Source organism: Delphinus delphis, chromosome 5 (assembly GCF_949987515.2).
Source record: "Delphinus delphis chromosome 5, mDelDel1.2, whole genome shotgun sequence".
Lineage (NCBI taxonomy): Eukaryota > Metazoa > Chordata > Mammalia > Artiodactyla > Delphinidae > Delphinus > Delphinus delphis.
The window spans coordinates 24,722,849-24,738,793 of record NC_082687.1 but is presented as its reverse complement, the minus strand read 5'-3'; the positions used below and the strand labels follow the sequence as shown (position 1 = coordinate 24,738,793).

Genomic DNA, 15,945 nt, shown 5'->3' with positions numbered 1-15,945 from the left:
ACGTGGAGCTTGGGTGATTTGTTGACAGTCTGTAGCGTGTCAGTGGTAAGCGTCCTAGTGCGCTGTATCTGCCCGTTTGCACTTGGGTGTTTTTCCCCCACCAAGGGCTGTGGCTGAGCTATGGCTGCTTTTGAAGGCTTTGTGCAGAGAATGGAAGTGTAAGTTGCAAAGTGAAGGTTTGGGCAGGGTGGCTTCCTGAAACATGGGCATACGAAGAAGTCTTCATACTAATTTAGGCCAAGCGTCTGATTGCCTTATTAGTAAGCCGATTACTATAGAGTATATAATATGAACCCTAGGTCCTATTTTTTTGTAGTTTGGGAAGTATAAAGATAGGGCTATGAATTTTTTTTTTTTTTTTGGCGGTACGCGGGCCTCTCACTGTTGTGGCCTCTCCCGTTGCGGAGCACAGGCTCCGGACGCGCAGGCTTAGCGGCCATGGCTCACAGGCCCAGCCGCTCCGCGACATGTGGGATCTTCCCGGACCGGGGTACAAACCCATGTCCCCTGCATCGGCAGGCGGACTCTGAACCACTGCACCACCAGGGAAGCCCGGAGCTATGAATTTTGAGAGTTTTAGTTAGATGTATGAAGAGTAAGGTTAATTAGAAGATTTTGTTCATATATTTGTGAGTAAATCTTTAACCCAAAGTGTTGGGTTTTATTTTAAGAGCTCATCAGTCAGCCAGTCAGCTTCTCAGAGTAGCAACCCAGGCGTCCAGAGAAAATCATCACATGGAAGCGATAGAAAAGGAAGCAGGCGGAGAATGGACACCGAAGAAAGAAAAGATAAAGGTATGTTATTTCATCATTTGAAAGCAGATGCGAGAGATCTGTTTCTGGCTTAAAGTCAGACATGGGGAAAAGAACTTTCTTTTTAAATGATTAAGCAATGTACTGTCACGTCTCACTGTTGTAGAGAAGCATTGACTCAAGCTAAATAAAGCACATTGTGTTATTCTGAAAACTATTATCCACTGACTAAACATGGTTCAAAAGGTACTTTTGGCTTTCTCTGTCTTCACGTTTTACTGCTGTGTCTTCACACCTAACTAGTGAACGATGCCGTCTTTTTTATTCTGATCTGTTTTAGACTCTGTCCATGGACATATTCCCTTGGATAAAAAGCCGGAGCCAGGCACACTGGAGGTAAATGTTTTAAATACTAATTGCGTCTCTTTCGTTTTCCTTAACGTTGTGATAGTGTAGAAGGAGATGGAGATGACTTCATCATTTTATAACAAAGTGTTAGGGAAGTAGAAAAGCAGAAGAAAATTGAGAAAAAATTACAGTGCTTGAGGTGAATTCACTCACACATTGTAACCGTTTCTTCAAGGATACCTTATGATGACCTATCTGAATCGGTGGAACATAGCTTAGCTTTACTTTCCATTACTCTATAGCAGATTGAGATTTTTATGGGAAAAGTGCTGTTTTGAAACCATGCTCCCAATAAAAACTGCCCAGTAGTCTGATGTGATGAAGATATGGAGGCAAAATCCCCCACCTGTTGGAGCCCAGGTACAATGGAAAAGAGTAGCTGGTCGTCAGAGGGTGCAGGCAGGTGCGGGTAGGGTGAGCTGTAAAGGCGGCCATGGTTACCCCAGAATGTGGGTCTTTCAAATGCAAAAGTATGCTTTTTTTTTTTTTTTTTTTTTTTGGTGCTTCCAAAGAATATTAGCAATGATAAATGTTCAAGAATTACATCACCGTCAAAGAAATTAGAGTGCCCACCTCCTACAGAACAAGTAAGTACATTGTAGCGTTTGACATTGAATGCTCCATTCCCTGGGTTTCTTAACTCTTACTGTCATCATTAAAAAACAGAAAATACAGGAAATGGGAGAATTTACTCTATCTAGTATCATAATTTGGAATACAATTATGATTTTTCTCTCATTCTGTTCTTCGTTAGTCTAGAATGTTCTCAAGTTTTAATGGGATGTTATTTTTATAATCGCCATTGTCTGGACATAGAAGCCACTCTTCTGAATTGATTTTGAATAAGTTTGTATCTGGCACCTTGTGTTGCCTTTGTGGTGAGTTGGCTTGCAAATGAGATTTTTGAAGGGAAATTATGAATTTCTGTTTTACTTCAAAACTTTAAAAAAGAGTTAGACAACTCTGCATGCTTAACAGTTATTTCATAGAAGGGAGGCAATGGAATGATTGAAGAGATTAGAAAAATACACATCTAAAGTGCAGTACCACTGATTTACAGATTTAATGATGAAGGAACCTGAGTTCTAGCAGATTATTTTGGTTCTTGATCTAATACAGGAGGAGAGAAGGTTCTTATCCTTTGCCTTTCAGTTAACATCCTTCATGTCAGGTAGAAAGCGTACAGTTTTATGCTAAGTCTTTGTGTGAGGAGGTTCTAAACTCATGAATTTCAGGGTGATTTCAATGATTTTGCTTTCTTGCCTTAAAAGCCTTGTGTTCAAGTTGCTTTGTAGTTTGTTTCTAACCCTGCCAGTGACTTCTGTGACTTTTGGTGGGCAGTCACTGGTTAGGATCACATTTGTTAGTATGGAAGTTTTAGCTACTGTGTTCTTTTCTTTCATTTCTAAGACCAGAGAAAGACCATTTATGTAGAAACCACAGGTGTGTAAAAGGCAGGCAACTCAAGGTACCTGTGGTGGTTGAATTAGTGTTAAGCAAAATGAACTCTTGTCTTTTTCCACCCCCTCTCCTTGAAGAAGCCAGCAGAACATGTGTGTCTGTCCAGTCCAGCTCCCCTTCTGGTGTCCCCAGAGGTACATCTAACTCCTGCCGTGCCTTCTTTACCAGCCACTGTGCCAGCCTGGCCAAGTGAACCTACAACTTTTGGACCAACAGGTTAGATAAAAATTTAAAAAGTTCAGTGAATCAACCAGCAAAAGCCTTCCGAGTCTTGAAATTCTTGAGTGTGAGCTTGACCTCCGAGCAGGATTAGGTGTGTGGAGCCTCCCGGAGCACTGCCCTGCTTCCAGCTTTGTGTGGTGCTCATTTGAGGTACGCCCTCACAGCCTCGGCAGCAGGTGTGTGAGCTCCGGTTGCCCGGTGCTGGCAGCACAGTTTTCACCCCCGTGGGCCAGCTCTCTGCCAGGCTCCGTGTCTTGTTCATAAGAGCTGTTATTAGAAGATACTGACTCAAAGCGTGTTTTCTGGGCGCTTATTTCCTCCTTTGTGTCCAGGAGCGTGTTTGGTTGACATTAGTACTTCTTTAGATTGCTTAAACACACACCGTCTTACTAGCTATACAATTTTATAGCACTCTTCACCTTTTAGCTTAATGTAAACTTACATTTGTAGAGAATTATTTTTACCTCTTTATAGCTTTTGATTCCTTTCCCTTTCTTTTGTAGGTGTCCCTGCTCAAATTCCTGTTTTGTCAGTGACACAGACTCTGACCACTGGACCTGATTCTGCTGTGTCCCAGGCTCATTTAACACCCTCTCCAGTTCCTGTGTCAATACAGGCCGTTAACCAGCCCTTGATGCCTTTGCCTCAGACACTGAGCCTTTACCAAGACCCACTCTATCCTGGGTTTCCTTGTAACGAAAAGGGAGATCGAGCCATTGCACCACCTTATTCACTGTGTCACACTGGGGAGGACCTGCCTAAAGGTGAGCTCCTTCTCCGAGTTCAAGTTGATTTTATTTATCAAGTACTGGTACAAGTTCAGTGAGAAATGTAAGTAGAGGACAGAGGTCGTGTTGCTGAGTAAGCCAAAGGACTTGCTTGGGGAGGACAGCAGAGGTTCAGCTGTTAGTCACTCATCACTCCTGTTTCAGCTTCTGTTTGATTGGTGTTTTTATATGTTTAGTAATACATAAACTATTATTTATAGCAGCCACCCCTCCCCTTACTCCCCTGCGCCTGTCATTTTTTCAAAAACATTCTGGGGCTTCCCTGGTGGTGCAGTGGTTGAGAGTCCACCTGCCGATGCAGGGGACACGGGTTCGTGCCCCGGTCCGGGAAGATCCCACATGCCGCGGAGCAGCTGGGCCCGTGAGCCATGGCCGCTGAGCCTGCGTGTCCGGAGCCTGTGCTCCGCAACGGGAGAGGCCACAGTAGTGAGAGGCCCGCGTACCGCCAAAAAAACAGTCTGAAACCATTTTGAATTAAATCTTAATAGTGTTACTAACCAGATAAGTAAACAGTACTGAGTTTTCACATCAGTGGTTTGGTGTTTGGAACTACTCGTATTACTTCATCCATGAAAAAAATGTAGAGGAGAATGAATAGAAAACATAATAACTGTCATTATAGTACTACCTGCAATAGTATATATTTTTTAAGGAATTCTTTTTAAATTCGTGATTTTTTTTTTTAAAGTTTAGTTTCCAAATTTCCTATTTGAAAAACTGAAGGAGTAATGTAGTGACTCTCTGTGCTCTTTACTTGGATTTTTGTGGATAATTTTCTGTTATTAGTCAGTGGTTTGATGTTTGTGTCTGTGGGTAACCGGCTAATGTCAAATGAATACCTGAGCTAGTATTATCCTACTAATCTTGTTAATGATTTAGGTTTATGTTGATTTTTACTCTTACCCCCAACTTTTTTATTTCATAATATTTTAAACCCCACAGAGAAGTTGAAAAGGAAATGCAGTGAGCACCTGAGTTTTCTTTGCACAGATTTAAGTTTAGTCATAAAAATCTCAACTTAAGCCATTTTGGGGCACGGCTGTTAAACTAGATAAAGCATGTTGAATCTGGAATTACCCTACAGTAACAGAGTCTGGTTTTGGTTATATTACAATTTTTAATATATGTTTTATATCACAGGCTAGAGAAAAACAATTCAAGTAGGCAAAGTTGTCCTTAGAACTATATATCCTTTGAGGGTAATGAACAAAAGCTTTTTGTGAATGTATCATTTTAGTGAGTGATGATGTTACTTATTTTCAGATAAGAACATTCTTCGATTCTTCTTCAATCTTGGTGTAAAGGTATTTACATTTTATCATTTTGAAGTTATTTTAAGTTAATACTGTTTTAAATTATTACCACTTAAATAATCTTAACTCTTATCCTGTTGGTCAATAACCTAAGGTTTACTAAATCTCATTATTTTAAGAAGTAACATTTTCAGTACCATATAGCTTGTTTTTGGTGGTGATTGCGGCTCCAGTATTTGCTTGCTTTTTCTTTTAATTGGCAGTGGTTTAACCCTGTGAGTATATTCGGGAAACAGCCTAGTGGAAGTGCTCCTGTGAGGAATTAGGTGAAAGGGCTGGGTTTGAAATTCTGCTCCTGCACTTCTTATCTGTATGGCCCTGGGCAAGTCATTGAGGGTGTCTGAGCCTGGCTGTCTTCATTTATGGAACGGGGAGGATGCTCTTCTTCTGTCTGCCTCAGTTGCTTGAAAGGCTGATAGGAGGCCACCCGTGGAAGGTGGAGCTCACTAGCAGAGCAGAGCTCCCTGTGGGAGGTGATCAGCCTGGAGATGGCTTTTCTTAGAAAGGGCTGGAGAACTCTGTTCTCGTCAATGCGGTGTTGTCTGCTGTCTTGGATTCGTTTCTGTGGCTTCTAGACTGTTAATACATGAAATGAGGTGCCCTACTGTGTGTGGCCTATGGACCAGTTCATAAAAGGAGACTTGATTAATTTCTCCATCTGCTGCATTCATGCGTAGTTTATATTTATCTAGTTAATGTTGGCTGTAGAATTAGCCAGTTGTCTGGTAAATTTTTCTTCGTGTTTTGGTGTTTAGCTGAACCTCTTGCAGGGGAAGGATTTGGAGTACTTATTTTCGGTATTTATCCTTATCTGACTAGAGGTCTGACTTAATCCTTGCAGTTGGATTGCTCTGGGACCTCCTCTGACTGTGGAGTCCAAATGTTGGGGGTCACCTCCTTCTGTACCAGCGTTTTCATGGTAGAACACGTCTAGACTAGGTAACTAGTTGGCACGGGGTCACACACTGAGTTAGTGGTAGAGCATGAATGAATGCAGGTCAAGCTAAACAGCCAGTGGTCGAGAGACCGGAAGTTGGAGGCTCAAGTGCTTGATTGATGGTGGTGGTTTCTGAGATCTGTATCACCCCAGATCACTTCTGTGCAGTTAGATCTAAAGGATGGAATTAATGATCATGATAATCTGTAGGTGGGTTCATTACTCTGTCTCCTTTCAGACCTCTGTAGCGGGACTTGGAGTTGGTTTCAGGGTAGGAGCAAGGAATGGAGTCTCATAGCCGTGACTCAATTTTGTAATTCCTTTGCATGTTGTGTATCAGAGTGATCTAGTATTTGGACTGCAGTTTATGGTCTTTGCAGGCATGAGAAACTTGTCTTGAGCCCACTCTGAACTTCTCCCCGCCCCCCGTATTGTTTATCTTACTGGTTTTCTTTGTCTTTTGTAGGCATATAGTTGCCCTATGTGGGCCCCGCATTCTTACCTGTACCCTCTGCACCAGGCCTACCTGGCAGCCTGCAGGATGTACCCAAAGGTCCCTGTCCCCGTGTACCCTCAAAACCCTTGGTTCCAAGAAGCTCCGTCTGCTCAGAATGAAAGTGACTGTGCCTGTCCGGACGCGCACTTCCCCGTGCAGCCTGAGGCCAGTGTTAACGGTCAGATGCCACAGGCAGAGATTGGACCGCCGACGTTTTCTTCAACCCTGGTTATCCCTCCGTCTCAGGTGTCTGAAAGTCACGGACAGTTGTCTTATCAGGCCGACCTGGAATCTGAAAACTCTGGGCAGCTTCTTCACGCTGAATATGAAGAGTCGCTGAGCGGCAAGAACATGTTCCCGCAACCATCTTTTGGACCGAACCCATTCTTAGGCCCGGTTCCCATCGCACCTCCTTTCTTTCCTCATGTTTGGTATGGGTACCCTTTTCAGGGATTCATAGAAAATCCAGTAATGAGGCAGAATATTGTTCTGCCCTCTGATGAGAAAGGAGAATTGGATCTGCCCCTGGAAAATCTGGATCTTTCTAAAGAATGTGCTTCAGTTTCAGCAGCAGACGAGTTTCCCGAGGCTGGAGGTGAAGACACCCATCCTCTCCCTGAAGCCAGTGTGAGCGAGCACGGAGGCCAGGTGGAGCAGTCATCCCAGACACCTAAGTCAGAGCTGGCGCTGGCTCCCGTCCCTCCTGTAGCAGAGGGAAAGGCTCGTCTTCCCACTCCGGTCCTAAACAGAGAGAGAGAAGCTGTGCCTGTTGAACCTGAGCCTAAAAGGACCATTCCGAGTCTGAAAGAAAAACCAGAAAAAGTGAAAGACCCTAAGACTGCTGCCGACGCGGTCAGTGGGGCCAGCTCTGTGGACAACAGGGTGCCGAGACCAAAAGAAGAGAGCTCAGAGGATGAAAGCGAGGTGTCTGACATCCTGAGAAGTGGTCGATCCAAGCAGTTCTATAATCAGACTTACGGAGGCAGGAAGTACAAAAGTGATTGGGGCTATTCTGGTAGGGGGGGCTACCCTCATGTGAGAGGGGAGGAGTCCTGGAAAGGGCAGCCAAGCAGGAGCCGAGATGAAGGTTATCAGTACCATCGGAATGCCAGAGGACGGCCCTACAGGGGGGATAGGAGGAGGTCAGGGCTGGGAGACGGCCATCGCGGACAGCACACTTGATGGTGTTGCTGCGGCATTTTAGAGCAGAAGCCCTTTCTTAGGTGGAATGTTTCTGAAGTCTCTGAAAAAAATAACATTAAAATAAAAACCCAAATTGGAACTCTCTCCTCCCCTCCCCCTTTACCCTCACTCATTCTGGACAAGAGATTTTGGATATGCGTTTAAGGGGGCAGGTGAATTCCTGGTGTTGCCATTTTTCTTCGTTCAAAATCTGTCTATTTATCGGGTGACTGCCCCCATAAAAAGTAAGAAATAAGTTTGTTAAAGTATTTTTTATAAACAGCTTAATATAAAACATTATAGATTTAGTGTTTGATTTTTTTCCTTATATAAGTTTAATTTTCAAATGTTGGAAACGTGTGCTTTATAGTGTTTACTAAAGTGACAAAATACATCATTTGACACACTATAGATTCCAAAACATAACATTGCACCAAATAGAAATGTATATTTTATTATGCAATGCCTTAGTCATAAACTGGGCTCAAACAATTCTTAGCCTAAAACACTGTTGTCTTTTGAAATGCTTCCAACCCAAAGGCCTTTCATCTCAATATCTGTCAAACTTGAATAATGTCTTCTCTTTAATATTACACATAAGGCAGCCTATTAACCTGTGTCTTAGAAATGTTGTATATAGTTCTTTTAATATTCATAGGGTATATTTTTGAATTTTGGTGAGTATTTGTTGAACTTGAGATTGCATACAAGAATAGATGTTTAAGAAATAATAGGAAATCTAATGAAATGGCTGTTTCCACCAAGAATTCTTAGCACTGGTGTAAATATCATGGTGCCTACTCGAAAGAAATGTAGATGCTATGCATTTTGAAAATAATCTGCATCTGTTAAAACTGCAGAAGTTTTTTAATGCCACTTTAACACTAATGCACTGACAGATTTAAATATTTTGTGAGAAGAAATGTTAAAAATTTTTAGCTTGACAGGTTTCTATAGAGTTACTGTGTTTCATTTTTCCCTTTGCACCGCACTCAGTTATGTGTACCACTTTACATTTGCATGTTCAATTTGTCACGGCTGGAACTATTGTACAAAAAAGGATGATTGTGACTTTGAGTTCTTCTAGAGGATGCTGCTAGACAGTGGATTTGTTTGCATTTAATAGCTTGTCACCCCTTCGGTAACATGTCTCTGATTCTGCTTCCTTCCAGTCTCTTGCAGTATTCACTAGACTTTCCCTTTGCATGTTGCACTCTTTTCCCATTTGGAGATTTGATTCTCTGAATTAACACAGTATTCATTCATCTGTGTTACTATATAAAAATAACTGTAGCTTATATTTCTTATTTGTACATACCAATGTGAAGTTCTACCCTTTTTTATGTTCTGCTTTGATCAGGAAGTTTTGAGTGCTATGCAAATAATGTAGTAATTTCTCTTTGCATGCCATGTGTAATATACCTAGCCAAAAGTAGATTTTTTTTTTTAAAGCAATTACTTTAAAAGCAAATACAATTCACTTGAATTTGACAAACTGAAGCAGATGAGTTTTCTGGGTTCTCTGATAACCTACGGGAATGTTTGGATGCCAGCTAGGCTCAGTGAATCTCCACTGTACTGTAATAATGGTTATTTACCTCTGTGTTGTTTTAATTACCTAATGTCTTTGTAACTGCTGATTTGAGTAGTGATTAGTGTGTAGATGTTTTGTAACATAGGATTTTAGAGAGCACTTTGAAAGATAACATTTTATTATGATGGTGCTAGGTAAAAATTTGTAAAGACTGGGATGGTTGTGTGGAAAAGAAAAAAATTCTTGAGAGAACCTGTTGAAAGGAATTTCTGTTGTCACCTTCTAAGCTAGAACAACTGGGGAAGGTACTGCTTAAGCAATTTTTTTCTTAGTTAACATCAGCAGTTGTTACGGAATGAGAAGATGAGAGGGTCCTCCACTTTCAGCTCATGCTTGTATATGTAGGATTAGCTTACCTGATAATTTTAATGAAAATTACATTAGATATAATGACCAGATTTTAAAGTTCAATGTGAGTTTGATCTCAGGAGTCCAAAAGAAATCGCTATTTCCTGTCTCCTTTGTTTTATTGACTGGGATTTGATCGTCCCAGTTTCTTCTCGAAATGTTTAAAAATTGGATAGGAAAGAATACTGTTTATTTCTTCATTGTCGCTCTGTCTTACCTCAGTTGAGTAACAGAATACTCTGTAGTTCCTGAAGGAAATGCCGATTTGCTTCCTGTTTCCCATACTTACCTCCAGGACATGATGGAAACAGTGCTGAAAGAGAACTTTAGCAGTTGGTACTTTACTCAGTGACCTCTGGAATAAGAATAAAAGAACTGACTTTGGATTATTAGTTTTAAAATTATCTGTCTTTACGTGAAGGTCAGTTTTGTTTTTTTCCCTTTAGGCTTGTTATCAATATGTTAGTCCAGGGGTTTTGCCTTATGCTGAGGTCACACTAGGGCCAAGAAAGCTTTCGTCCTCCTTCGTTTTAACTGAGTCGTATGGTATGTTGACATGAGATAAAATGTTTCAGAGAAAAGCAAAAGCTTAGAAGTGAGAATCATTTGTATTTTGAGTTGGAAATTATGGAACTTACTCTATTATGATACACATTTTGAAGAACAAATGTTTAGAATGACCAAAGCTCACCTGTTCTTTTCATTTTAGTTGCTTTTGCTAAACTTGATTCCAGCCCCTTTCCTTTTAGCATTGTGTATATTTCTCTTCTTCATTTCCTCTCAGATAAACCTTCAATTCTTGCTCCACATACCTGTTGGTGGCAGGATGCTAGCATCTGTGTGGTCCTCATCCTGTTTCCTGGTAACCTGTATGTTCATTTTCATGGCTGACCTAAGCTCAGACCCTGCCTTGGCCTGGCAGGAGTAGGTTTTCCCTACTGATACTTTATCGTATTTGATGCAGACTGTATATATTCTTGCAGTGTGTTTCCTTTGTGACTCAAGGTTGAATAATGCCTGTGAACTGCAAACTTGCTTATGATTGACTTGGTGCAATAAAGTTCCTTTCTAACCATTTCTGGTTTAGAAAACATTCAGCCATCCTAGAAACTAGCAATATTTATTTATGCCTCATTTATTTTACCTTAGTCTTTCACTTATGGGTACTAAGCAAGGTCCATTTTAGTGTAGCTGAAGAGACTACATATTTGCATATTTGGCTACACTATTTCTGTTTACTGTATTTTGCTTCCTATTTAATGTCTAAATGCTATTGTGTTGTTTCCAATCTTAATGGCTCAGTTCCAGTGTATCAATTTCAAAGAACTAAGGTTTTGCTACTAGTGGCAGCCACTTACTCTCCCACTAATTGGGATTTCCCACTAATTTAGGTTTTTTCCTCCCCTGAAATACAAATTTTAGAAAAATCCTACAAGAGGGATGGGTGCATGTCTTAATGCTGGGAAACAGCGACTTTGGGGTTGAATTTACTTGAATGGATTAAAAATTGCATTGTTACAGAGCTAGAAAAAAATTTATGTATGAAAAATGATAATAGCCTTACACTGAGTACAAATAATACTTAAAGCATGTGAAGATGTGATCATTTGTGATGTTACTTGTAAAAAAAAAGTATATATACATCTTTTGAAGTGTTGAAAGGAAAATAGTACTTTATATTCTTTATCATATCACTTTTTGTAAGTGTTGAATATATTCCTGTTTATTTTTCTATGTTCTGTTTTGTAGCCTTAAGAAGTGTTTCAAACATATCTGAATGTATAAAATAAGAGTAAATGCCCTACATGGTGTGATGCTGCATTATATATAAAACTGTGTGCATATATTAAATTTTGTCCCTTGATTCTGCTTGTGATTCTTTGGCTCTAGGGCTTTAACTGGGTAATATAGCATATAAACCTTAAGAGAAGTTTAAGTAAACTCCTAAAATTAAGAGTTGTTTGCCATGGTTTTTACCCAGTCAGAAAATCTAGTGTGTGTGCAATTAAACACCACCCGGGCTTTATCATCTGTGAGGTAAGTGCTGTTCTTTTCCCTACGGTACATGTATAATAAAACGGGGGTCACGCAACTAGTAAGTGGTAGAATTTGAATTTGAACCTAGCTGAGTGGTTTGAGAGCTAGTCCTGTCATTTTTCTCAGCAGTCAATAAATGAAATGGGGATGTGTAGAATAAGAATAATTTATAAATGACTCCGTTTTTTTAAGTTAAATAAAACACAAAGTTTTATTTGAAAACGGAGGTAGCAAGTATACTTAAATACTTAGAAAATCCAAGTTTCTTAAGGCTGTATTTCTTCGTTAAATCAAGTCGCCTAAGAATATTGCTAGTCAATACTCATTTAACCTACTCTGGACTTTCTCCGAGTGGCTTTCTCAGGAAGCAGAGCCTGGAACAAAGGCTTCATTCAGCACAGGGTTTGAGAGACAGGTGACTTAGGTGCAGGGGCAGCAAGCTGGGAGGGGGTATCCCAAGCCCTATAGGCCAGTTTGGGGCTGCCCGAGAAGGTGAGTGAACTATCACAGAACCTTGAAGGGATCAGAAGGAGAAAGGAAGGAGGAAAAGGGGGAAGCATTTCTCTGTTAGCTGTGTTGAGTGCCAGCACCTCTTCCCACGGAGTTGATAGGGAAGAAAGCAAGATGTCTGCTGATAATGGCTGAAGCCCTTGCAGAACTGGCCACTCGATGTGGATGGATAAGGTGAGACCAGCTGAGCAGTGGGCCACAAGAAGTGTCCCATGCCGGGTTTCTTTAAAAGTTTTCAGAGAAAAGCAGAATGGTCTACTTTTCATTTTAAGTATATTTGTTTTACTTTCACTTGTTGACTCAAGTGCAGGTCTAGGGAATGATATGAGGATGTAAATAAACTGCAAAAGAGAAAGTAAACACAACTTCCCTTCACGGACCATAATTTATAAGCTTTTCCAAAAGTGAATCATGCACTCCTCAGAATAGTGAAGCTACAGTTGTTGGTATGAACATCAAGAGTTTTCTAGATCCTCCGAGTTCAAAAAATTCTGTAAGCTAGTTTCATTTTTAAAAAATAAATTTATTTATCTTTGGCTACGTTGGGTGTTCGTTGCTGCGCGCAGGCTTTCTCTAGTTTGCGGTGAGCAGGGTCTACTCTGCGTTGCGGTGCACGGGCTTCTCATTGTGGTGGCTTCCCTTGTGGAGCACGGGCTCTAGGAGTGCAGGCTTAGTAGTTGTGGCGCATGGCCTTATTAGCTGCTCCGCAGCACGTGGGATCTTCCTGGACCAGGGCTCCAATCCGTGTTCCCTGCATTGGCAGGTGGATTCTTAACTACTGTGCCACCAGGCAAGTCCACTAGTTTCTTTTAAATGAAAACCTTGGTTTTGGATTAAACGCCTTTGGGTAGAGTAAGAAACAAAGTAATGCTATGCCTATCTAGGGATGTGCCTGTTACTGTGTAACTTAGTTCTTTGCAATTTTCTATGATATGTTCAGAAATCAGGAGCCAAAAATGGAGACCAGAAACCAGAGGGCACAGACATGAAGCGACACTAATGCTCTGCTCCACGAGAAGGGACAGATGGTCATTGTTGCCAGTCTCATTAGCTGAAAACTTGTAGATACAGGAGACAGACTTGGGCACATGCAGGGTTGGGAGCTGGAACTATCCACTACAATCTGCCTGTATTACCCTTTCCTCTCACTAAGCTCTTCAGTGCGCATGCTGACTTGTCTCTGACCTGTGTTCTGGTTCACATGGATTTTCTTACCATTTTTATCATTACAGGTGCTCCTTTCCCTGGGAGCTGCCTCCTTCATGTAGCTCCCACCCAGAACTATTTCTCTTCTGAACCACGTGGTGCTCACAATACACCAGGCACTGGGGTTGAGGGCTTGACATATGTGTATCTAAATGAATGAGTGAAATTACAGAACCAACTAAGTAGTTATCCATTCTTTCTACAGAAACAAAGAACCTCTATGTAGATTCATTCCTTCGATACAGTAGGCAAACAAATGCCAGACACCAAACTGTACATTGAATCTGTAAGCGGGAGAGAAAGCACTGGACGACTTCAAGATGCTATGGTGTAAAATCAGGTTAACTTACATACATACACTTTTTGTAAAGACTGCTGCACACTAGGTTGACTATAAACAATTTATATGTACAAAATTTAAATTCAAAAGGTAATGGCTGTATAATATATGTCTCCTTTATTCCCTGTTCTTAACCATCAAGTTATCCTTCCCAAAAGCATTAACTTTCTTGAGTATCCTTTTGTGTATTTTAGTATTTTGTACATTTTCATATAAACAGTGGTGTATTATAATAAATTATGTTGCACCATGCTTTTTTGCTTAGAGATTTTTTCTAATCAGGATATACTGAGCAGTTTCATTCTTTTCAAAAGCTAACATCTGCATTCATGTATTTGAGTTGGTAACAGATTTTATAAAAAAAAACCTTTTCCTTGTGTTAACAGTTTTAAGTCCTTTTCTACTGCTATACAAAATTTTAAGTAACATGTAAATCTGTTTTAAAATTTTCATTTACATGCAAAATAATACAATTGATACATATTTTATCAGCAGTAAGTAGAAAGAACTGTGCTCTTATAATACAAATATTTTAAGGACATAATACAGAATCAGTAAATAAAAACAGCGTTTGTCTTATTTTATTCGATACATTTGAAATAATGATTCACAAATTTAACCTATCTTTAAAAATAGGCAATACTTATTTTAGTATAATCCCATTTATGTACAAAACAAACCCTTTACATATTCACAGTTAAGTGCACAGAAAAAAGCATGAAAGGATATATATTATTAAACATAAACACTGGTAACATTTGGGAGAGTAAAATAAAGGGAAATCATAACTCTATTCCATATATTTCTGTAATATTTGAAAATTTCACAACAGACATGTATTTATGGATTACTCAGATAAAGCAATATTTTTAAAAGGCCTAATGGGGCTTAGTTAAACCATACTTTCTATCCACTGTTTGCATATTAATTAAAGCTTCTATTGTTTCAAGAAGCTCTAAAAGTTTGTTCAATAATTTCTAATTTTCCTAAACTCTTTTCCTCACTTGTAGTATAAGTTAGTTCCAGCTCAGCGCATTAGGCAGAAGTATAATTGAAAGTGGTTTTACACTACAGGTATCCCACTGTTCAAGAAATTTGGATAAGTCTTTAGAACTCCAGCTACACACTATCCAAAACTAAGAAAAAAAAGTCAAATAATATCCTTTATATCCAAACCTGGAAATGAATATATTTGGTACCAAGGGATACTCTGTATTGCTATCTGGGGACCGCTTTGCGTTAATGTTGCCTTTAGGTAAGTGGCTCACAGTCCTTGGCTGCCCATCAGAAATCTCTGGAAGTTTAAAAATACACAGATGCTTAGGGACCAACTAAAGATTTTGAACCTGTACTGTATTTTTAAAGGAAACAAATATTCTTTAAAATGCTTTTTCCAAAATCTTGATCAGTGATTACATAAAGGTATGTTTATAGAATGACATTACCTTGAGAATAATTACAGAATATAGAATCTTATGAAATGCTACATCTAATTGAGAGTAAAGTTAGGATTTTTTTTTGGGGGGGGGGGGGGTGTTGAAATGATTTTTTTGCTAAAGATATTCAAAAGCACCAAAAACATTGTCAACAATGCTTAAGTCGGTAATAGTCTTTTCCCAGCAGTGGTGTTCTGTGGCAGATAATCTTCCTTTGAAAGTCTAAACACATTGACAATTTAATGCAAAGACTGAAAACAAATATATATAATCCTGATGTTTATTTATCAAATTTCATCAGTGGCATCATCGACCGTCTTTTAAAATAAGGGCAGTTTCATTATAGTGGCATACCTGGCAAACCATGTAAGTACAGAAACCTTTTTCAAGATTTTTAAAAGGGGGCAACACTGCTCAGCATTTGGTACCTGTACAGCTACTGAATATCTTCCCATACATCATGAAAACTTGGAGGTAATTTGTATAGCCTGAAATGTCTTCATTTTAGAATGTTACGCACAAAAAGGGCCTTATCATCAAGAACAGAAAAGTGGCATTTAGCGTATTCAGACTACAATTTAAAACACAACTGGCTTTATGTTACAGTAAGTAAATTATACTTCAATCTCCAGAGCATGTGGGACATAAAACCTGATCTAAGTTTTATATGACAAAAATCCCAGTAAATGTTTCTTTTAATAAATGGCTTATCGATATTCTCAGATTCACTCTAATCATCCAAGAAAAAGTAGTTTCCACTCTTCTTTTGTTCTACATCCTAAAAAATAAAATAGAGAAGCAATAAAAATCAACACCATTCTCCTATATGTAAGGGTAGGGTAGACTTTCACCTGCAGAATTACTTAGCAGTGTTTCTAAGTGTCTATACAACCTCTCTGCACTCACTGGCTGCT

At 39.7% G+C, this 15,945-nt stretch overlaps 2 protein-coding genes across 4 annotated transcripts in view; one reads left to right on the top strand and one right to left on the bottom strand.

The window, feature by feature from the left end:
- Positions 1 to 11,366, top strand: part of OTUD4 (OTU deubiquitinase 4) — a 42,179-nt gene extending 30,813 nt beyond the window's left edge. For all 3 annotated transcript variants that reach the window (XM_060012102.2, XM_060012103.2, XM_060012101.2), the window contains exons 15-21: positions 672 to 795; positions 1,094 to 1,149; positions 1,674 to 1,748; positions 2,700 to 2,838; positions 3,348 to 3,608; positions 4,896 to 4,936; positions 6,349 to 11,366. In XM_060012102.2, the coding sequence (XP_059868085.1) occupies positions 672 to 795; positions 1,094 to 1,149; positions 1,674 to 1,748; positions 2,700 to 2,838; positions 3,348 to 3,608; positions 4,896 to 4,936; positions 6,349 to 7,560 (1,908 nt within the window). In that variant the 3' untranslated portion in view covers positions 7,561 to 11,366. The remainder of the gene's footprint in view (positions 1 to 671; positions 796 to 1,093; positions 1,150 to 1,673; positions 1,749 to 2,699; positions 2,839 to 3,347; positions 3,609 to 4,895; positions 4,937 to 6,348) is intronic.
- Positions 11,367 to 12,452: 1,086 nt separating this feature from the next.
- Positions 12,453 to 15,945, bottom strand: part of ABCE1 (ATP binding cassette subfamily E member 1) — a 38,014-nt gene continuing 34,521 nt past the window's right edge. Inside the window, exon 18 of the mRNA XM_060012097.1 lies at positions 12,453 to 15,809. Coding sequence (XP_059868080.1) covers positions 15,762 to 15,809 — 48 coding nt within the window. The 3' untranslated portion in view covers positions 12,453 to 15,761. The remainder of the gene's footprint in view (positions 15,810 to 15,945) is intronic.